This window comes from Salvia splendens, chromosome 7 (assembly GCF_004379255.2).
Source record: "Salvia splendens isolate huo1 chromosome 7, SspV2, whole genome shotgun sequence".
Taxonomy (NCBI): domain Eukaryota; kingdom Viridiplantae; phylum Streptophyta; class Magnoliopsida; order Lamiales; family Lamiaceae; genus Salvia; species Salvia splendens.
The window spans coordinates 5,287,140-5,311,374 of record NC_056038.1 but is presented as its reverse complement, the minus strand read 5'-3'; the positions used below and the strand labels follow the sequence as shown (position 1 = coordinate 5,311,374).

At 35.5% G+C, this 24,235-nt stretch overlaps 4 protein-coding genes across 4 annotated transcripts; 2 read left to right on the top strand and 2 right to left on the bottom strand.

Annotated features, from left to right (window-relative positions):
- LOC121742447 lies at positions 1-7,450 on the top strand. The gene is made up of 19 exons (XM_042135582.1): positions 1-209; positions 1,515-2,492; positions 2,573-2,659; positions 2,728-2,929; positions 3,065-3,173; positions 3,252-3,374; positions 3,508-3,589; positions 3,758-3,817; positions 3,918-3,970; positions 4,290-4,456; positions 4,770-4,983; positions 5,285-5,342; positions 5,450-5,506; positions 5,595-5,840; positions 6,362-6,429; positions 6,524-6,580; positions 6,665-6,758; positions 6,852-6,992; positions 7,097-7,450. The coding sequence occupies exons 2-19, from the start codon at positions 1,518-1,520 to the stop codon at positions 7,190-7,192; spliced, it is 2,889 nt and encodes a 962-aa protein (XP_041991516.1). The 5' UTR covers positions 1-209; positions 1,515-1,517; the 3' UTR covers positions 7,193-7,450.
- Positions 7,451-7,930: 480 nt separating this feature from the next.
- Positions 7,931-9,234, top strand: LOC121811309 (cyclin-dependent kinases regulatory subunit 1). The gene is made up of 4 exons (XM_042212145.1): positions 7,931-8,068; positions 8,182-8,279; positions 8,355-8,415; positions 8,875-9,234. The coding sequence occupies exons 2-4, from the start codon at positions 8,227-8,229 to the stop codon at positions 8,995-8,997; spliced, it is 237 nt and encodes a 78-aa protein (XP_042068079.1). The 5' UTR covers positions 7,931-8,068; positions 8,182-8,226; the 3' UTR covers positions 8,998-9,234.
- Positions 9,235-11,599: 2,365 nt separating this feature from the next.
- On the bottom strand, positions 11,600-13,332 carry LOC121740924 (protein SENSITIVE TO PROTON RHIZOTOXICITY 2-like). The gene is made up of 2 exons (XM_042133584.1): positions 12,867-13,332; positions 11,600-12,403 (listed from the first exon to the last, which is right to left on the bottom strand). Exons 1-2 carry the CDS (start codon positions 13,253-13,255, stop codon positions 11,815-11,817), a joined length of 978 nt encoding a protein of 325 aa, XP_041989518.1. The 5' UTR covers positions 13,256-13,332; the 3' UTR covers positions 11,600-11,814.
- A 5,959-nt stretch (positions 13,333-19,291) lies between these two features.
- LOC121811531 (zinc finger protein ZAT5-like) lies at positions 19,292-20,407 on the bottom strand. Its single transcript, XM_042212412.1, has one exon. It carries the CDS (start codon positions 20,211-20,213, stop codon positions 19,425-19,427), a length of 789 nt encoding a protein of 262 aa, XP_042068346.1. The 5' UTR covers positions 20,214-20,407; the 3' UTR covers positions 19,292-19,424.
- Between the last annotated feature and the right edge of the window lie 3,828 nt (positions 20,408-24,235).

Below are 24,235 nucleotides of genomic sequence, written 5' to 3'. Positions count from 1 at the left end.
TTAAACGGAGATTGAGAAACCAGAATGCAAAACGTTGCAGAAAGGCAGAAACCCTTCCCTCCTCCGGCCTTCGGCCCTTCCCCGTTCACATCCCCACTGCGGTGCCGCCACTCTCGCCGGCCCCTTCCCCGTCTTCACTCCGAAAGTCCTCCCCATACCTCTGTCTTCCCTCCCCCCACTAATTATTTCAAGTAATTATTAATTTTCAGGTATGTCCGTATGTTTCAATCTCGATCCGAATACAAATTGTTTTGGAAGAGAAAATATCAATGAATTGAACCCCTCAAATCAAATAAATCAACATAAACGGTTTAGTGAATTCAAAAATGTTGAATTGCAAATAAAGACTTTCTAAGACAAGTCAGAAACAAGGGTGTCTACAGTAATCTGTTATAAAATTTGCTTTGCATCTGCTTGTTTCGTCAATTGAGTTGTAAATATGGCTTAGTACTTATTGGCCAGTGACTAAACATTTTACATAGACTAGCATGTCTGAAGTATCTTATGTAGATAGTCTACTCATCTCAATGTGGCCATTGTTCTGTAAGCCAAAATGGCTTTCATTTGTTCATCGGTGCAAGTTTGTAGTTGTTTTGGACATGACCTGTGACTTGACTTAACATAACAATTCATTTGACTCTGCGTATTTTTTGATTTGGTATCATTCGTCCAAACTCGCTAAATATTCGAACCAATATTATAGCACGAGAATATACTAAGTAAAACGGGAAATTATTAAGACTTGTGGTAGTGGCTGCCGTCTTGACCCGCCTCCCATCCTGGGTTAAGTTGACATTGTATAGTAGTTGCCTGTTGAAGGCTTTATAGTCACTGTCATATAGTTGGACTAAGTACTGGACTAATCCTTTGATTGTACGGAGTATAACTTATTTGTATGGAGATGTTTAATTGTCATTAGAATATTAGAAATTGTTTCACTGGTAAGTACTCTACTAATCTTTTGATTGTATTACTTATTTTGATGGAGATGATTAATTGTCATTATAATATAAGAAATTGTTTCACTAGTATACTGTGTTATGTTTAGATAACATGGTAAGGAATTTCTCATCTCAAATGCTTTTGGCATATAGTGTATGCTTAGAATAGATTCAGTTTGAGGACTACACATTTTATTTTTGCCAACCCAGGGCCAGAACTCTTTAGTCAGACGAAGTTACTTGAAGCCATTTTATTGCCAATCCTGTAACAGAAGAGTGAGATGTATCAACAAGTACAATTATTATTTTTTTGTGTGACCATGTAGTCTTGTGTCTGTATCTGTTGTTTTATGTGGTCCGTTACACAGTGTCAAAATACACATCTATGTGTGCATCATTTATTTTCATTATGAAGTTTACTAAGTAAAAATACGAATCTTAAAGTTTAGAATTGAGAAAGTCTTATGCTGTTCTCACATTATTTATGCATATGATTTTTTCTGTCGTAGCTTATTTGTATGAGTACCCTCATTTGATATTACTTTCTGTTACTTTTGCCTTTCAACTTTGAAGGATATGGATGCCAGTGACATAGTGGTATCATCCATTCGTGCTGGGATGAAGAGGGAGTTTGCCTTCATGATGAGGGCTCAGTCTGAAATGGGGGGGCTTCCAGCAGGCAGGAGAGTAACAAGGTCCCAGAGAGGCGGTAGTTCCAGTAGAGGCTATGTGGTAAGTGATAGTAAGATGAACAAGAAAATGAAGGGGCCTGCTTCTAAGAAATCAAAAGTGACTGAAGAAGAGAAGCCAGAAACAGAGGATGTCGTAAAGTTGGAGCCAAGTAATGTTTTGGATGGTGACAATGGGGTGGTGAGGGCTGTAGTTGACATTGTATCTGATATGGGTGACTGTTCAAGAAACTTAGAGGCCGACTTAGTTAATGTAATGGGATATGAAGTGGAAGAAAAATTAGCCGCAAGAAATTCAGAAGCTGATTCAGTTGTTGTAGTGGACAGTGAAGCAGAAGAGAAAGTGGGCACAAGAAATATAGAGGCTGACTCAGTTACTGTAGTGGGAGATGAAGCAGAAGAGGAAGTGGGCACAGGAAATACAGAGGTAGGCTTAGTTGCGGTAGTGTGCGATGAAGAAGAGAAAGTGGGCACTGATTCTAGGGAAGACATTATCCAGCCTTTGTGCACAGATTTACCTGTGGATCAGGTTGGAGGTATCGATAGAGTTTCTAATCGTGAAGATGATGGAATACTTAGCAGTGCCTCTGATTTGGGATGTGAGAGTACTGCAGAGCGCACAGGCATGATGTTGGAAAAGTCACTAAGGAGGTTTACGCGCTCGGCCTTGAAGCTGCAGGATGGGGCAATAGAGTTAGGATCAGAGGCAGGAGCTGTGGAGAGTATGACTGCAAGTCCTTCAAAGCTTGAAATGAAAATGTCAAAAAAGATTGGATTGAATAGAGCTCCCATGAAGTTAAAGCACCTTCTTCGGACAGGATTGCTTGAGGGTCTTCAAGTTCGCTATGTAAATGGGTCAAAGGTAATCACGTTTGGCAATTAAAATGTTCCATTTTAGCTTTTTCTATATGGTTGGTGGCATCTTTTCTTTGACATTTTCAGGGGAGGAGGCGACCTGATTCTGAACTTCAGGGTGTTATTAAAGGAACTGGGATATTATGTTCATGTTATGAATGCGGGGGGAAAAAGGTAAATTTGTAGATCGACTTGTGATGATTTGCATGATTCTTTCCACTAACTGCTAGTTGTTGGTTTAGGTTGTTACTCCTAATCAATTTGAAATGCATGCACGTAGTGGCAATAAGCGGCCACCGGAGTATATATTCTTGGAGAATGGAAAAAGTCTGAGAGATGTGCTTAATGCATGCAAGGCCAATCCTTCAGATCCGCTGGAATGTGTTATCCAGAACGCAATTGGCCGTTCAAATCATATAACTGCTATCTGTCTCAACTGCAGAGGTGATGTCCATGTTTGTTATTCTGATATGTCCTACCATGCTCATTTGCTTGAATAGGATATTAAAAATTGTACTCCCTTTTTCTTCTATTCTCACTTCCTCTTTTAATTTTCCTATGCCTTTTTTATGCTTTCAGTGTTGATTCCTGAAACTGGTGCTGGTCGAGCAATGCTTCTTTGTGACTCCTGTGTTCTTCTGAAGGAGTCTGGCTCCAGTCAAACACATATCGGTGATGTCACTGTCAGGTAGCTCCATAGTGTAGCTAGTAACTTTATCCTGTTGTCCATGTTTATTGATATGATATTTTATGATGATAATTTTAGGTCTCCTTTGGCTGGTTCACCAGCTCCTGCATCTTCTACTCGCTTGCCTGAAGTTGTAGATAGTGTTCTAATTTCTCCAAATAGTCAACCTCAAGTGAAGAGTCAGGGAAAGCTGACACGGAAGTAAGTACCAGTTGATTCTGTGCTACTGCGTGCAATTTCTTTGGATTCGCAATTGCTCCTATCTTCAAATTATGCATGTCTTTAGGGTAAGCTGTCTTTTAATAGTGCTGATTCTTGTGTTTCCACTTTGCAGGGATCTGAGAATGCATAAATCTGTTCTAGCAGAAGATCTGCTTCCTGATGGTACTGCTTTGTCATATGTTATGCATGGAAAGGTGAATGGGTACTACCATTAACATTCCTTCATAGGTCTCTTTTTTTTATATATTGTTTCCAGATTGCTGACGGGTACTATATAGGTAGTTCTGTCTTTCTGGAAATGACCTATGATTTTCTTGTTGAAATGATAATTAAATTTATATTCAATTATTACTCTGGAGCAGATAAGGCTTGAGGGTTACAAGAAAGATGGTTTAATCTTCTGCTTCTGTTGCAAAAAAGTGGTTTGTTACTTTTCATCTTTTTTGTTTGAAAGTTGCAACACATTTTTTTTTGTTACCTATAAGTCACTTGTAATGTTGCTGCCTCACTCTTTATGAACAGGTGAGTCCCTCACAGTTTGAGGCTCATGCTGGTTTTGCTTCGCGTCGGAAGCCGTGAGTATTATTTTTCCTCTTGTTTCATATTTTTATGGGGTTACATTCTTACTAACACACCTTATCTTCTGTATTGTTCAACACTTCCCGATCTTAAGGCTTATGCTGTTGTCTGAGTATTTAATAGTATATCAGAATTTCTTAAGCTGTTGTGCGAGTCATTTAATATATGAGAAATTTTGAAGCCTAGTAGTCTTAGTTAAGACAACAAAAAGATACGTTGGGTGCCTAGGGGACAAGTAAAATGCTAAACAAAAGAACAAGTAAAATGTTAAACATCTGGTTCTTTTTTGTTAACTTAGGGCTGCTTGGCGTGCAGGTACATGAGTATATACACTTCCAATGGGGTTTCTCTGCATCAGCTATCCCTTGAACTATCTAGAAGTCGTAAATCATCAACTGAAGAAAGTGACGATCTTTGTTCTATTTGTGAGGATGGAGGAAATTTGTTATGCTGTGAAAATTGTCCACGAGCATTCCACTATGGTGAGGACATTTCAACACTGTAGCAATTGTATGTTATTGTGTAAATGTAATGAAACTGCAGTTCTTTGAAGTTTTATGATATGTTGATTTCTCCTACTACAAGAAAAACTAAAATATGCCAGTCACTATACTCTGTTTTTTTTAGTTCAGCTTTCCTTCTCAATCTCACTTCCACCTGGTTTTTGGATGATTGTTTTTATGCTGATGTTCATACTCAAAGATATTCATAACTTGCTGCTTGTTACTGAACCTGCAATCCTTCAATGTCAATCCAATTCTTAAAGCTTTCTTGGTCTCTTGGTTATTTCTGCAGAATGCGTTGGTCTCCCGAATGTTCCGCAAGGAATATGGTACTGCAAGTACTGCCAGAATATGTATGAAAAGGAAAAATTTGCAGAGAACAACGCAAATGCAATCGCAGCTGGTAGAGTCCCTGGTGTAGATCCACTAGAGGACATCACCAGGAGGTGCATTCGCATTGTTGGAAATTTTGAAAAATATATTGGGGGTGGATGTGTCATTTGCAGGTTGTTTATATTTGACATTTGTTTTTCTGCTTTCCCATTTCTTTATCCTGTACTGCTTATATTTGGAATCTACGTCAAACCTATTAGTGTTTTCTTAATGAGATAATTGTGCCTGAAATTCCCCTAAATGTAAACGTGCTTTTATAAAGCTGAAAATACATATGTATATCAGTATATATTAGAATTTTAATCTGGTTTTCACATAATCCTAACTGCTATTATGATATCCATTCTATCCCAAAGACCTCTGTGTTGGTTTCATTCTCTCCTTATCTATTTTTCATTGACTTGGTTATTGCAGAGTAGATGAGTTCAGCAGGTCGGGATTTAATGACCACACAGTTATGATATGTGATCAGGTAGTGCTCTCTGCTCGTATGTATTGAGAAAGGTTTAGAAGTCATGTCAAAATGCTTGCTGTGTTTGATATTGGGTATATGATGAACTATGCTTATGGTTTTTGTAGTGTGAAAGAGAATATCATGTCAAGTGTCTAAGGGAGCAAGAGATTGATGATTTGAAGGTTTGCACCATATTTAACTTTGTTACTGTTCCAGAAATCCTAAATGCAATAAGGGGCTTAGGACTAAGGCTTGTTACCAAAACTACAGGCACTTCCAGAAACTGAATGGTTCTGCAGCAAAGGCTGTAGCAGTATTCATTATATCCTTCAGAAGATGATTGGTGATGGTGACCAAACCCTTCCAGAAGCTGTTTTGAACGTCTTGGAGAAGAAAGGTGATGGGCAAAGTTCAGAGGAGAATCCTAAGCTTGATGTGAGATGGAGGTTGCTCAGAGGAAAAGTCTCTTCAGAGGACACCAGGGTTTGGCTTTCTGGCGCTGTCACTATTTTTCATGTGAGTTTCCTGAGTCATTTGCTATTGCATCCGTCTTTGTATGGTTTACAGTTTTATGGACCTCCTTATTCTTTCTGTCATTCCCCGTTAATATGGCCTTCCTCTTTATAATTTGGTGACTTGATTTGGTAAAATTATTGACACAACGTGTGGTAGTGTTTTCTTCCGTACACATAGTTGCCATTTCATTAACGTTACAATTAATGATCCTGGAAATCAATTTCTATACAAGTTTGAAATACATACATTCAGTATTTTATTTTATTTTCTTGCTGTCACCGTCCAGATGATAATTTATGCTTTTTATTACTATAATTAGTTGTATATCTGTTGCATGAACACTGTTAAAAATATCATTTGGCCATATATGAATGTTGGGGGATCGGCTAAACAGCATTTTTTTGACAAGCATGTTAAAAAATTGCTTCATTTTGTTGGTAATGTTGCTTTCTTCTGGTGGCATTGTTCTGAGCCTAAGTGAATTATTTGAGAGTTGATTATCATGACCATAATTTATTCAGGACCGATTTGATCCTATAGCTGATGCCAGCACCAGCCGTCTTGATCTTATTCCAACAATGGTTTATGGGTAAATGAATCTCTCAATAGTTCTCACGTGACTTATCTAAGTTAAGACTTTTGATTGGTTGGACATACCATTAGTTATTGCTAATTATATGCAGGAGGAAGTTCAAAGACCAGGAATTTTATGGCATGTATTGCGCCATATTGACAGTTGGGTAAGAATTATTATGACTTTCGACATGCTCTCTTTTTTCCTTGTTTTTTTCCCCTTTTGAAATGATCCATCAATGGCGCTACAGCTCTGCAGTAGTATCCGCCGCCATAGTGCGAGTTTTTGGGGAGGAAGTAGCAGAGCTACCTCTAGTTGCAACAAGGAGTGATTGCCAAGGAAAGGTGGGTCATTTGATAGATTCGAACAGGATAATCTTATTCTTATCATCCTTTTGCTGTCTCCATCGGAAATTGATTTATAATTTCCATCTCCAGGGATACTTTCAAGCGCTCTTTGCCTGTATTGAACATCTTTTATTGTCGCTCAACATCAAGGTTCTGGTGCTTCCTGCAGCAGATGAAGCAGAATCACTGTGGAAAAATAGATTTGGGTTTGAAAAACTTGATCAGGAAAAGGTCTGTTAATTACTATCTTGATCTTGTACATCATGTCACATGTTCAAGGCTAACATTCAAGAAAGACTTATTTCTAAATCCGTGGTCTCTTTTTTCCACTGCAGCTAGATGAATACAAGAAGAGTTACCCACTGATGATCTTCGATGGAACTTCGGTTCTGCACAAGTTGATGTCGAAGAATCAACTTCTTTTGGAGTGATTGTTTGAAGAGATTGTTTTTGCCCTGTATAGGGCATTACAATTATTTTTGGATGGTTTTGTTCATCTTATAGAAAATGATAGAGAGGTATACACATACCTAAGCTAGGGTGCAGCTCAATTGTGATTGGTCAGAGTAGTAAAAGTTATTTCTTTTCTATCGAATGCTCTAGTACCAACTTCTTTTGTAATTTCCATCTATTTTTGTCCAACTACAAGTCATTTTTTTCTAATTACCATCATCTTTCCATGTCTTTTATTTCTTCTAGCAGCATTTGATAAGAGTTTCTTTTTTTGAGCATCACTTGACTTTTGAGACTTTGCATAAATATATTAATATATTCGGAATCTCTTTTATAGTAGTAGTATTTTTAAATTACTTTATTTTTTGGAATTTTGGAGCAGTTAAAGAATTAATTTCTTCAGAAAGTATTCAAAATGGTGATTTTTTAACGTAAATGGTATGGTGCTGAATGAATTTTGTTTATATAAAATTATGTTTATTTGCTTAAGAATACATTGCAATTGCTCCATATATTTAATTCAGTGTAAATATTGAGGTGTAGAATCTAATATAACGGCATTTGTTGAGTTTAATTGGGAAAATACATTTTAATTACTCCATATATTTATTTCTACATGTATTAATAAAGCTATTTTCCCCCATTTGCCAGAACGTACTAATAAAAGCTACTTTTAATTAAACATAATCATTGCAATTGTGAAAGCGGGAATCTTTTGAGATTTGAAATTCAAATTAAAGTCCGTTATAATAAATAAATTCATTTCCTCGGTTTTAAAAGGTCTTTAATTCTGTTCCCGTTTCAGCCAAAGATCAACACGATTCTTCTCGCAACCGCTCCTTCATTTACTCAATGTTTGTTCCTCTCTCTTTCTCTCTCTATCACATTTGTAATCAGTCATCTGCTAATTGTTTGACGTATCCTTTTGTTAAATTGCTAATTTGTTTCGTATATTTATGAATCGCAGATCACAGTTGCGGTTATTCCGAGTTTTTATCGGAGGTAAACAAGCATGGGTCAGATTCAGTACTCCGACAAGTATAATGATGACATCTATGAATACAGGTAGATTTAGCTTATTTTTGTTTTGGATCTTCATTCCTTAGAAATTTTATTCTGTATATTTTGGAAATTATTCAGGCATGTGGTTCTTCCAGCGGAGGTTGCCAAATTGCTCCCCAAAAATCGCCTACTCACGGAAGTAAGTGTTATGTGTGTTTTTGTGTGCGACGGTGGGTTATCTGGATTATTCGAAAGCAGGGTTAAGAATTTAGGGTTTTGGACTTTTGGATTATTCGGAATTAGGGATGAAATCTAGGGTTCAGTGCTCAGAAACGTACCTCGAGTTTTTCGATAGGCTTAGTTATATTTTATTCTAGATTGCAATTAAATTCTTCTGAAGTTTCTGTCATGGTTTTAATTTAATTTATAGGTTCCGTTGGAGAAGATTTTGAAATTATTGTGATAAGGGTTTTATGTTGCTAATCCTTGTCATTCAAATACTTAGGAATTGTGCAATATGTGATTCTGGAAATATCATGCTGGTTTTTGAATGCTGTTTACCTATATCCTATGCAATATACATTACTTACTGTTATATTTTTGGATTAATGGTTTGGTCTGATGTACACATCTGATGGTGTTTTTTTGGGGGGGTTAGAATGAGTGGCGCGCCATTGGAGTTCAGCAGAGCCGAGGGTGGGTTCACTATGCTATTCATCGCCCGGAGCCACACATAATGCTATTCAGGAGGGCACTCAACTACCAGCAGCAGCAGAATTAGGCTCTCCCTATGTTCTTGCCAGCTCAACTTCTCACTTGATCTTTAGATTGCTAAAATGATTGATTTCCTATGCAACTATTATACCATCTATTATAATTGGTTCAGAAACTCTTGTTTCTCTAAGTGAATTGCGAGTGTTTAGTGTTCCACATATGTTAAGAATTTCATGCTGAAATTGTTTTTCAACAACTTGGATGTCATCACTCATCATAATTCATGGTCTTCTTCTTTTTGCTATATTGCTCCTGTTTATTCTGCTGGTTCATAACTTGGGAATATACCAACAGAGGTGCAATTGCAGCATTTCAAGGATTTGTATAAATGGAAACTTCACTATAACTCGAAAATATTAGGATGTTATCCAGTTTTGCATATCTATCTCGTTACTTGGAAATGTAGCTATTTTTAAAATACAGTAACTCTTATCATCTCATATTCCCGTCTTCCTCCATTGCTGCCTGCCTTCATCAAGTAAGAAACTGGAAGTAATATTAGCATGCATGCTCTAAATGTCTCGTGTGATTAATTAAATAGAAAACACATTATTTTTGAGCGGTGTGAAACATCTATCTTACTACTTAGATTATACTTATTTATTTATTTTTTTTTAATCAAAGACGCCTTTGTACTACTTAGATTATACTTACTACTTAGAAGTCATGTTGAAATTTCCAATTCTTTCAGCATTATATAAATTTGAGTAAATATTGTTCACTTAGGTCTCGCTCGGTTTGCAAGATTATGTCTCATGGTTAAATATGTACTAGTATTATGTTTGACTCGTTAAATTGAATTTTATAACTTATTTCTAGATAGATAATTATATGATAATAAGTTATAGCAACCGAAAGCCACCTTAGAATACTTAGGGCATCAATAACCCCGGCCAGGTTTTAGGCCCCAAGTCCCCTCCACGTCATCATTCATCTACAGTTGCGGCCCAGGCCCCAACTGCTCTAACCCTGCAAGCCACAACCCGGGCCGCAACTAATAAATGACACTATTCACAACTTCAACCTATTTTACACATAAAATAAAAAAACACCGGAAATTTATAACACGGAAAAGTTAATTTTCGATCGAAGATTGAAAATTACAACATAGAAATCGTTGAACAATTATAACATGAGAAATTCATACTTGTAAAAATTGAAAACGGCGAACAATTATAACATAAGGAATTCATTTTTAATTCAAAAATAATAAATGATACACTAAAAAAACTAAAAATTATAACATAAAAAAAATGCAAAAAAAATTTAAAAATTAGAAAATTGCATCCGGCTCCCCTCTTCTACATTTCCTCCCTCTTCTTCTCCTCCCCCTCCCTCTTCTTCCTCAAAAAAATGCATAAAAATTCAGAAAATTCCCCTACAGTAGCGGCCAAACCGCCTCCGGCCCTCATCTCCATCGCCGGCCAGGCCGGGCCGCGGGACCGTCACCGAGCCGCAAATGCGGCCCCGGGACCGGCCTGGGCCGTGACTCCACCTCCTCCATCGCTTGGGACGGGCAGGGCCTCGCGATTTGCGGCCCGGCCATCCACGTTAATGATGCTTATATAATCATTCCATAAAACTGATCTCAGGGAAAGGAAATTGGGTATGCTCACACTATTGATGCTGTCAGTATGTCATCATCTCTCCATTGCTACATCTTTCTCGATGTTATTCTTAATTTGAATTTATAGTTAGGTAGATGTTTTAATACAAGAAGATTTTAAAGAAATAATAGAGGAGGTGGATATCCATCCGAAAACAGAGAAGTGTACATTATACTAATTTATATAAAAAGAGAAATTTGAGACATCTCGAATCTGGATACACTTCCAACATGCTTATAATTTCAACTTTAGTAGACCAACCTTCATGCAAAATTGTAAATATATAGTATTGTGCAAACATGAGAACATATTAAACATATAAATGTTGACATTTTTATTAGCATGCATTAAAAATATAGTAGTAGTAGTAGTAGTAGTAGTATAAATTTTTTGCCAACTCTAGGATTTAACCGAGAGGCTGTATTCATTCATCAAGAAAATGCATCCTCTTTGCGTCCCAAGGGTTAAACAAAGTTCTCATAACAAATGGAGTGATATATCAATTGAATGCAAGAGGATAATAATAATAATGTTGACATTTGAAATGTTTCTTCGGCCTCAACATAAAATGTACGGCTCTGAGAAGACGATGCACATCGTTACAAGTTACAACCTATATATGAAGAGGCTAATCGATCACTAAATCAAAATTTCATCAATTTAATACACTATAGGCTAACTGTAGCTGATTGAAGACTTACGTAAATGGATTAATTGTTAAATTATTTTAGCAGTCAAAGTCCATGGTAGTAGTAGTAATTTCATCTAATAATTGAAGCTATTTTCTTGACGATCAGTAGTCTATAACATCGGCTGTTAGCATAAGTGCCCAGAGTCCCACTCCACCGTTGGTACTGTATCGGATTATAGGCTACGACATCATTTGAATGCCGAATACTATAAACGATGATAATAACAATACAAAAATAAAATCCAAACTACATCACCTCTAATCACTAGATACAGACGGTGATAATAACAATACAAAAAAACTCATGCGTATACCTTGATACTGATTTTTGAATAAAATCCACTCTTATTTTGTGTTTGTTATTCTCAAGCTACTATACTATGTGACATGAACTACTAGTATAATGTAACACAATTTATACATAACATTGGCTCAATGTGTCAAGTGTTAAAGAATTCTAAACAGACATCATGCAATGCAATTGCAAGCAACATAGACTTCTTTTACACTTACTACATTCGACAGATCAAGTGAGGGCGGTGACGGGCGTGTGGCCGAGAAACAACGAAACGTGGCCGATGAGCTTATCCTTTCGCGAGAAGGTGGTGCCGCAGGAGCATAGCCACTTGAGGTCACCGCAGTGCTTCTCATGCGTCCTCAAATCGGAGAGCACCGAGAAATGCTTAGCGTTGCATCTCTTGCAGACGTACATCTTGGGGCAATGAGTCCTCTTGTAGTGATTCTTAACGCATATCATCGACTTCAGCGGCTGAAACCTCGCGTGCCTCTTGTTCCACCGGCACCCTTCCTGGGGGCACGAGTACTTCCTCGTCCCCGTCCCCGTCTCCTCCCCCTTATTCTTCGCCGGGTTGCTCAGCGCCGCGCTCGACTTGTACTCGTCCCCGTGCGCGCGCATGTGCATTCGCAGGTTGGCGTCGCGCTTGAACCCTTTGCCGCACACCTTGCAGTAGTGCGTGTATTTCGCCAGCAGATCTGCCGCCTCCACCTCGATCAGCTCGTAACTCCTCTCCCCCTCCGCCGCCTCTCCTTCCGTTTTCACCGGCAATTCGATGGTGGTGTAATCGCCATTTCTGCCCATAGCGACATCACCATACCTGTTGGAAAAATAAATGAAATGAAAAATAATTATAACAATATCTCACGTCGGTGTAAAGAAGAGATAACTCAAATTACTAACTATATAACTCCCATGAGCTGGTTTTTGAAAAATTAAAACAACTGCCGCTCCTCCTATCACCAATTAATTTAAATATGGAACCATATTGATTTCTAATACTCCCTCCAATCCTCATTAGAAGTCCCATTTTTTACCGGTAGCACAAGTTTTAAGAAATTGTTTGATTTGTACATGTAAGTAGTTGAAAAAGTTCGTGGAATGAGAGTCTTGCTTTTATATTGATTTTATTAATATTGATTTAATAATACAATGTGAGTGGAGTAAATTAGTGGAATGTGATAAAACGTGAGTGGGATAAATTAGCGGAATGCGGGGCCCACTTGCTGAAAATAGTAAAAGTGAAAAATGAGACTTCTAATAGAAACGGAAGAGAGTAGTACCAAGTATCGTCACCGTGTGGATTGACGAAGAGCGTTTCCGTTGCGGCAGTGGTCTTGTTGTCCACGTCGAAGGCGGTTGCCGGAGAAGGTGCGGCGGCGAGGGACATCTGCTGGCAGGCGAACATCATTGAAGAGGCGGTGACGATGATCTCTTGGATTAAGGTGCCCATTGTTGATGCGACGATTGGTGACTCGGGGTGGTGGCTGAAGATGGAGGCTAGGGATTGCATCTCGTGGACTTTGTCTTTGAGAAGGGATAGATTGTAGAGAAAGGAGGTTTGATTTGTGGATGGAGATGATGAAGAATTGGGGTTCATTACTTGTTGAGAAGCTCCATATATTGGTGGGACATTTTGAGGGCCATTAGGGTAACAAGGATCAGTCATCATGCAATAACAACAGAGAAAAGGAATAAGCCTTCTTGATTTTTGCTTGGATTCTACTTTTTTTTTTGGCTAGATATGATTCAAATCTCTTCCCCTATTGAAACCTTAAATTTCTGTCTGAGGGTGGTATTTAAGGGTAGAAGATATATTACTCAGTTATTATTCAAGTTGACATTATGAACATCTAACTAAAAGAAGGTGTAATCTAGTGATGTTGAGTTCTACCATAGACTCGTGTGCCTGGGTCTTCTTTCCAAGGTTTTGAAAATCAGACCAGCAAACGAAGCTATCAGTTCATGGTTCAATCTATTTAATAATGGAGTATTAAATGTCAATATGTTTATAAGTTTAATATAAGTTGTAATATAAAATAATAAACAATAATTTTATTGAAATATCTAACAAAAAAAAGTTTCTAAATCCAAAGCATGATATCAAAAAAGATTATTTGTATGATGTTATGCATAGGATTTGCTAAATAATTTATTAAAATAACATAAAAATGATAACACGAGTGATCGGTTCATGATCAAGCTAATCGATTTTTCCATATCATAAAGATTTAATATTTTCTAGTGATTTTTATATCTAAATCGGACCGAACAATGCATTGATTCACAGTCGAAATGATCAAATCAGTCGGTGCGGTCCGGTTTTAAAAGCGTTGCGCTTTTAATCACAAACGAGTTGATATTGTCATATTTGCAATTGGTGTAGGAACACGAGGGTGGAGGGGATCGTAGCTATACGAAGCTAAGTCAACTTTGGAGCTTAAGTTCTACACCACTTGAGACCTCCCTTAAGTAAAACCTAAATTGCTTTCAAACAAATTTTTATATCATAAATTTAGGATAGGATTAATAACACCAATACTTAACTCGCAGGTTTTCTATTTTATTATTTGGCTTAATTTAAAGTTTTCAACCTCACTTTCTTTGGTATTGTTCGTGGATGGCGTCAACCATCACGCACGAGAAAGAGTTGAACTGTGGTGGCTATATTGACATAAATTACTCACCTTCACTATAACGGATGTTTGAATCTATGCTGACAATTTTGTTTCTTCTAAGATTTAGGGGCTTTTGGTTATTATACTATATAAATATTGTGTGAATTGAAATATGTTTATTACTCATCCTAGGTGAAAGTTTGGGCGAGACACATGCTATATTTATATATCATGTGTGGTTTCAGATATATATGTTAAGCAGAACACAATTTGTTTTCCTTAGGAAAACTACTAGCTCCCACTCTTTGTCTCATTTAACGTGTCTAATCTCTTAAGTATTTAATAAAATTATAGTATAAAAAATTATTATAAAATAAAATTTGTAATTAATTAATTGTTATCAACTCTTGTAATAATTTTTTTTTATCTAAAAGAAAATAATGAGTACAAAATTCAATTTAAGCAAACAACATTCAAGTTAAAGATAAAAAATATTAGAATGTCTAAAAATGAAAATAGTGATACAAAAAATGGTCGACTGAAATGTAGTGTTAGTTTTGGTTCAAAATTTAATTTAAGATATACTTAAATTTTTCGATGTCCACAATTTAGGGGTATACAAACGCGATAATGAAAAGAGGAATGGGTCTCACTTGATTTTTAAGAGATAAATTAGCCCATTAGTTATATATTGATTGGGCCTAATCTGGTTTCAATTAATTAGTGACCTTTTTTTCCCTCTTGTTATCAATATTACAACCGAGTCAATGTGTGTCACGGAACCCTCATCTTTAGCCCATAAAGAATTTGGATTATATGTTCCTAAGTTTGCATAGTTTTTATTTACAATATTTCTAATTTCATAACTATATAGCGTCACAGTTTTAGTGAAGAAAGATTAATCATGAATTTTGGCGTGGAGGATCACGAATTTTTGGGAATTATTTCAAAATAGACATTGTATAGAAGTATCTTTCTAGCCATTATAAATATAACACAGTTTCCTTCCCTAAAGTTACAATTACAAATATACTTGATACATCCGATTAAAGATATTAAAGCGACACAATCATTTCACCATGAATCTTGACATTCTAAAATACAGACTGACAATATCACAGAATAATATAGGGAGTAATTTTAATTATGTTCAGACGGAGAATTATAAAATATTTATTTATATTCTACCTAATTTTATGGAGTAGTTGATGGAGGTTTATGTTTTTATCAATATATCAGAATATTTTTGGAAGTTACAAATTATTGAATAGGTGGACTTTTGTTAGGTGCTTGCGTGCACAATATAATATAATAATGTTCATAATTATATATTAAATCGCTTATTAACAAATTTTATTCTGATCTTCCGCCGTATCTTTCGGAGATCATCACTCTTACTTGTTCCCACTTCCTCACTTTCTCATTCAATTATTTTGATTAATAATTTTATTTTATTTTTTAAAGAAATAAATTAAAAAGATATCTTAGTTGGACATGAACCATCAAGGGGTGGATATTGGAAAATATATTTCTCCATTTTCTATCATATTCAAACATTAAATTCCACAGTTAACATTACTTTTAGGTAACATTATGTGTTAGTATATATTGATTAGTTTGCCCAATTTGTTTTCAATCTTCATACATATTCTTTTGTGAAAAAAGAGACTTTCATTTCATTAGTTTAGCAAAAAGCCAGAATAGGTCCGGTTTCATAAGTAGAACATTCACTTTTCATTTAGGTACCTGATTTATTTTTGGGTCGAATCAAATTTGATTAGATTTTATATTCCTCATCTCAATTGTATTCATATGTATAATCCGGGTCAAATCTTACTAACAGTCAGAAACTACTCAAATTTTAAATATTCATTCATCTACTTGAAATACGGAGTAAATATTTAAATTTAGTATAAAAAAACTAATACAACATCACATTCTTTCTTCTAGGGGTTACATTTCTTTCTGAATTCGAGCATATTACTCTCCCATTTTGCAGGGTCCAATAGCATGTGTTATGTGGGCCAACATTAATTATAACAGCCTATATATTACACATATATTATGTACAAACAACTATACAATACACCTATAAAATGAGACAGATGGCAAGTCTTTAGAATATTATGCAACTAAAAAAATCTGTAATACTATAAGTATATACACCCTTTTTATGATTAAGTTTATTTTTTAAAAGTATAATAAGCCCACTTTAATAACGAATTATTAACTAAAAAGTGGCTGGGCTTTGTACTGTCCCTATCATCACTATTTCCAAAGTAGATACTGCCACAATTTAATTTAATCACTCCAACATAGACACGCACATGCACTTATAATATACTCCATATAGGACTTAGGAGTATAATACAATGGTAATATCATAGCTATAGATCTAACAATCATAATTCACAAAGTATTAGTGGTGTTTTAAACGAAAAATATAGCTATATAGAAAATATTATCATAATTATTTAATTAGTTAATGTACACGTTTTTACTAACTCACTATACTCATTTAGTTTGCTCACACACACACACACACATTGCTGACAAATGTCTACAACTCATTTGGTTTGATCAAATATCCTCACCTTAAAATGTTAAATAAAGATTAATTAGCTTAAATACAATCCACATATTTTGTCTAACTGCAGCATTTGTGACACCTATTACACAAGTAGGCATAGCATAAGCTAACTTTTCATCTCTCTCTAGTACAATTACATTCATTTTTTCGAAAGTAAAAATTCAGCACACCTAATTTATAATGCTTTGACAAAAATACATCATCAAAACTAAGGTCATAATTAAGTTCATCATTATATATATATATATATATATATATATAGGGTTGCGTTAAAGATAGAACCATTCTTAAGTGTAGAACCTAGAACTCTACATATTTTATTCATTGGATGAGGAAAAAATGACGGCCAAGATTAAAAATCATACATATTAGACTATGTTTTCACGACATTCCGGACTCAACATGTGAAAAAACTCACATGTTGATGGAAGAATGAATGAAACGAAGAAGAGTCCATGCATGCTTTATTTTTTCACTTCTCTGCATTCACCCATTAATAATAGTTTTGGTTGTAATGGGAAGTTGCTGTGCAAATCAACACCATTGGATTAAAAGATCTAACGACCTCCGTTTGGCATTTGTTCTACGTTTAAGAATGGTTCTACGTTTAAGAATGGTTCTATCTTGATCACAATCCTATATATATATATATATATATATCAAGCATATGCAATAAAATGGAAAGCATAAAATTGAAATACAATCAAGAAAAAATCTCCAAACCTCACCATCCCTAGAAAGAAGTGGAGTGATATAACTTTGAATAAAAGAAATATTAAGATTACAATTAAGAGGTGATTAATTAAGAGGGAAGAGTAGATGATTAATAGACAGGGCAGCGCCGACTAGCATGTGGGGATGAATTTCTTAAGTGGGCACATGGCTTAGGAAATAATCACATAACAAACACAACCAACAACAACTGAATGGGATATGTGATTAATATTGGATAGTAAGTAGTACTACTATTATATTTAAGTGAAAAATTTTACTAGTTAATTTGATTAAATCCATGATAAGATGGTTGAACCATATATACTATAGATTGATCGTGAGGTCATGCTCAATCTAATTGGTTGTACCTTAACCTTTTTATTAAAAAAATATGTATTTTTCTCTCAATCCAATGAGAATTTAATTTGTGTTTTCTTTAAATTTCTCAACTTAGATCGTATTTCCCAAAACATAACACGTTTGCAGAACAACAAAATTCACATCATTTTGTTTAAGTTGCGAAATAACAATGTCAGCATAATTGTTATTGATAGGTAACTTATTGGCATGCATATTTTAAAAAATAGATGAAGTTATTCTTTGTTTTGATTTTACTATTAATATATAATATGTGTTCATTTAATAAGACAAGTGTTCTTGCCCGCGGGCTAGTAATTTTTATTTTATAAATTTGATAAGTCACATTTAATAAGACAAGTGTTCTTGCGACTTGTCATATTATAAGTCAATAGCTATATAAATCTACTATATTTCATATTTGACGTCTCATTTAGTTTTTGTCTTACTAAATAATACCATTAGTTAGTTACAATCACCGGATTAGTGGATAATAGGTTTAGTTAGTTAAATTACTTAAATGCTTAATAGTTAGTTAAAGGTAATAAATTAGGTGCGTTTGAGAAATTAGTGATATGGAAACGCAAGTGAGATGCTGAAAGCTAGGCTATCTAACCTAAATATGTAAATATTTAAAGATGAATAAGTGATGGGTTGGTTTGCTATCTTTCCTATCCATTTATTCCTCGTCATATAATGGAAAGTCGAAACATACACTCAAAGAAAACCTCTTATTTTTAATCTTGTTATTTATTTTTTATTTGAAATATAAATTACAAACACAGCCTAAGTGGTGCTCCTCATGCTGCACTAAAAAAACGCAAAATAGTGACGGGATTAGTGACGCCATCCAATAGCTCAACAACTAGTGACAGAATTATTGACTGAAAAGTATCAGTCACCAATTAGTGACAGATTTATCTGTCACTAAGGAGAAGCAGTCGCTATGGTTCCATCATGGTAACTTTAGTGACGGACAAAATCCGTCACTAACTTTTTAATGACAAGTGTATTAATGACGGATCTGTCAAAACTTGATCTGTCACTAATCTATTAAGCGAAGAAATTTCACTGATTAGTGACGGAAATATTTGTCACTAATCAACGAGTTTCTTGTAGTGCCGTAAGCCTACCCCTTGCTCGAGTCGCTCTCCCACTCATAAATACTAATCCATCAATTAGTGAAATTATCGAAATTGGTTGTTATATATGATTGAAAATAGTAATAAACGATATTCCATTAAAGAAAATGAAGTACCTTTTGAAAGTAGTATTGTTACTTCCATTTCCAATTAAAATAACAAAACAAAAAGAAAACATGAGAAGATGCCACATCACTCAATTTTCGTGAATGAAAGGCAACCGTGAATAGTAACCACTTACTCACTCAAAGAATTCAACTTAAACTTCATCACTCAAGGAATAAAATATGAAAATCAACCAAAATGTGTATTCAATGAATTAATTATAACCGAAACAATAATGAATAATGGGACTCATAAATTTATAATAGTAGTAAAAATATTCACATGATCTAATGTCAACCCCAATTTTCCTCCTATCTAGTAGTGGCAATCCACCAGCGCGGCGGCGGAGAACACTACATGAGGCGGCGGCGGCTGTTGTTTCTCATCCTCCGGCGGCGCCGGTAGGTTGAGATCCAATGCCAACATATTCCTCGCCTTCTCTTCATGCGACGTCGTTTGGTCACCGGGAATCCTTCCGACAGCACTAGACGGCGCGGCCGACCTATGCCGCCGCATGTGGCCGCCGAGGGCCTGCCCCGATCCGAATTCGGAGCCGCAAATGGAGCACTCGTGCATTTTGGACTTGTTGGGATCATTTTGCGTTGATGGTGGTGGAGAAACAGTGGTTAATTTCCTCAACTCCTTTCCACCTTCTAATTCTTGATTTTCCGGCGACGGCGGAGACTTCTTCTGATCAGCTTCGGCGGCGGTTTTGGGCTTCTTGTGGCTGGCTCGGTGCCCGCCCAGCGCTTGGAACGACGGGAAGGTTCTGTTGCAGGTCTTGCACTCGTAGACATAGATGCCTACTTTTCCGGCGGCGGTGGTGGCCATCTCGGCGAATTTCCGGCTGCTGAATTTAGTCTTGATTTCGTCGGGCTGAGGAGGGGAATTCCCACGCGCGAGGAGGATCAAGCAGTTGGCCATGTCCTCGTCCTCTTCCGTGCTCGTCGATATCCCGCTTGAGGTGGCGGGAGATGACGCCAGTGAGTTGTATAACTCGGCGACGCCGCCTTTGGAGGAGGTGGAGGAAGACGGCTGTGGCCGCTTCGTGCGCTTCCCTTTCCCGATCATATTCTGATCGTGAAATTCCTCCAATTTCATCATCCCAAAACAATAAATAAATTGAATTGAGAGTGAAGAAGAAATTGAAGAAAAGAACACAACACACACTATTATTGAGAGTGGAATTTTAAGAGTGAGAGAAAGTGAGAATGAAATAGTGAGGGCTATAATAAAGACTCAACAGTTAGCTTAAGCCAACCAATCTTTCTTGCTTCAGTTTCCAACTATAAAAGTTTGTGTGAATCCTCTGTTTTTCTTTCTCCCTACTTTCTTAACCAACCACAATTTCATTTTGTCTTTTTTTATACTATATGAAAATATTAGTATGCATCATCAACTATGATAGTTATGTTGTGTGTAAAATATGGCTATATACGTCAAAATCGAGTGGCATTTAATAAAGCTAATTAATTGATTAGTCTAAGTCAGAGGCTTTAATGTACGTTAAAATAAAATAAACGGTAGGCTCATTATTTATATATACTTCAATATGATGGGAAAGTTCGTGGTGTGGAACAATGTAACATGATCCCTCAAATTAAAATACAATCTCACTTGTCGTCACAATTTGCCAGCGAAAGTGAGAAATAAGCAGAGGCATTAAAGCAAGGGGGATTGCACGTTAAAGGCATGCTCCACCTCATTCACTCCATCTCTTCTTAAACTTAAAGAAAAGTATACTTTAGAGTGAGAGAAGAGAGCATACAAACAAGATTCCACTGGCTTTCAAGCAAGCCCCATCAACCCTTTTCGACAACATTATATTCATTTTTTTCAATATACTTGCTCTCTACTCACTCTTTATCCACTCTTTGTTATAATAGTGAAAATATCGAATATACCACAAAATTAATATACACAGTGGGTCAGTGACAGAACCAGAATTTTACATGGCATTATATTCGCCGTTATATTCGTGAAAATGTATGGTGTGTGTATGTTTAGTACATGATAGAAATGAGATCTAGGGTAATTTTCATAATTCTATTTAGCTTTTAGAAGAAACTATTAATTGAAGTTAAAAATTAAATATATCTATAATTGGGCCATATATACCCCCAAGGGTTGCATTTGCAAGAAAAGGACTTGTGTAGGGACACTAAATGCCAGTGCAAAGGATTGTGAAGTGTGTGTGCGCCATAAGAGTAACTATCTATGGACAATTTGTGACATGTGACTACTAATTCACAGCTCCAAATTTCTTTATCATATACTTTCAGATGATATTTATGTAGTAATAATTATTTTTTTGTAATGATATAGTACTACTAAGTAGAACCCTATAATAAAATAAATTAATTAATCTCAGTGTTGAAGAATATTTGATTTTATCAACTGGCCTTGCAATTCACGCTTCCAAGATTACTTATGAGTGAAATGACTGTTTTAGGCTTCCTTTTGTTAGACAATCAGAAGGGGTTGGCAGCGGAAGCGTGCATGATATCCGATCACATAAATTTGATCTATTTAGCAGATTATTTAGACAAATTCTATTCGCGTAATTATCACATGTATCATGCTCATAACTTGAATTAAAACATGCTTTAGCATATGAAATCCCTAAAACATGCTTACTACGGAATTAGCCAATTTACCTCGTGGATTCAATCAAGAATCGATGATGGCTTACTCCGTCTCCACGTGAAGATCTTCAATACTCGACCTCGGATCTTCTGACTAGTGTCCCGGACTGTACACTGATATTTGTGTGGGCAAATCTCACCAGCGTACTAGGACTTGAATAACGAAGACAGAACTCAGCTCACGGAGGAGGCAAAATTTCGAACTCTCTCTTTCTCTGAGGGGGACGAAAATTCTGAGCAATAATTGTTATATTTTCTGTCTCCTTTATTCTCCTATTTATATGAAGTCACATATTGGGCCCAGTCGGGGATCTAAGGAAGAATTTGGACATGGCCTCACCCAATTAGCTTTTTACTAATTAAATTGAACCCACAATTTAATATAAGCTTATATTGGAATATTACAAGCAGCCACTACAGAAGTAATATTGCACTGCCTTTCCAAATCCGAAATTACAAGTATTCCGGGTTTCCTTTTAATTGCATTTAATTCATTTCCCGCGCTTAAGATAGAAACATCCATTAATTAATTAATGTCTGCTATGGACTTAATTAATCAACATATTTTGAACTCCAAGAGTGGACTTAGCAAGAAACTCTTATTTATTATTCATAGAGTAATTAAACTCCAACTAGCTAGGTTCCGAATAATAAAACCTTGTTTCGAGCTCCTCTTGTGGATGTTATCAAACGAGACTCTCCTCGCGCACGATTCAACATAATAGCAATCCTAGCACCGCTAGATAATGATCACCACTACCCAATATACCTGGATCGTTGGGTGACGAAAAACTCGCATCTTTGGTAAGTCAAAGTAGTAGATACTCAATATCATATGCTTAATGCTAACGTACATTGATTAAGAAATTAATTTTCAAGACCTCGTCTTTCAATAGATAGCATAAAGACTTGTCTTGCTGTTAGATCCATTCAGTGCTATACCACACCAACGTCACCATATTTCAATAAGGCTTAGAAATAATCGGACTGACATTGCAACCTTTCACGATATGTAGTCTAGGTCTATCTGAGTTGTGAAATTCTTATTTTTCTTTGTTCAGAACTGACCGCGTACCTTAAATTGAGCGCAGCCCACAACCGGTCTAGAACAAAGACTTTGACTTATATTATGTTCGCTTATACATTTAAATATGCAATAAACATCCATTAAATGTAAAACATAACAACATTACGACAAAAATAATCTGTTACATTCATTGAAAAATAATTATTAGAGTTTTACAGTATTCAATCACTCAAAAGGTGATTTCTAGTATAGAAACCCTAACACAATCATCAATTATGAGTGAACTATTGTGAAATCAACAACAAATTAAAACTGCCCGTTGCCATTGTCTTCGTTAGTTACCAATAAATAAATAAACAATTGTTGTATTTTATCCGATACATCTAATATTTTCAACAAATTAAATAAAAGATGGCACTGGATGCAAGTTGTAATTTTTCTCGAATTTTTAAAAATTTGACAAACTGTTTCCCAATGTGGAGTTCAATAACACTGGATTGTTTCAATCATTTGCAAGTAGATGTATCTTTTGTTGACTTAAACGGATTGATCGTGCGTGGTTGATGTCAACTCACATAACTTCGTAAATTTTTAAAGAAAAAAAAAACAGATTCTCAATGTATACATTTTTCAAAAATGAAGGAAGTGAGGAGTTTAAAGATAAGCCAAACGGATGAAAGTAAGATGTAATAATTTGATCATTATAATTTATATAAGGGCCAATCAACTTAGGTGTTTCTTTCACGTATGTATATCTTAATAATAAAGTAGCAAATTTGCATTCTTTGAAAATTCGAGAAGACGTTAATCATAATGTGAATGGTGTATATAAAATAGGCCAATTATACTAAGTCTTACTTTAATACGCAAATTATTGTTGAGTGTATTAGCTATACTTTGTGATCAACCATTTTACAAGTGTTAGCTAATAAAATTAGAAGTCAACTCAACAAAATATTTTTAAGAAGAGAAAGTATTAAGTGTAATTAATTACTACGTTGGGTCGATGCAGACTTGGTGATCATATAATGTATTCGAATCAATAAAATAAACCAAGAAACTAAAATTCTTTGTCCACGGGAAGTTCAATATTTTATCAAGAAAATATGTAATATTTCGAATTATATTGGAGTATTGATGAGTATTAAGAAAAAAATAGATACTACATTTTTAATGTAAAGTGTTAGTATAGTTAGTGGAAGCAACAAATATAGCGGCGGAGAAAGAGTAGAGAGGGACCCCATTTTATTCTTGGCGTAACAAATTCAAGTGAAGTTTAGTTGGCTGTGTCAGGCACGTAAGGAACTAAACACCTATGCCAATCATATTAATTATTTACATCAATATATAGTTTACTAAATATAAACCCTTTTAATGTAAATAAGAATACATTATAACCATTTTAAAGAAACAATTTATAACATAAATTGATGCACTAATAGTCTAATATCACA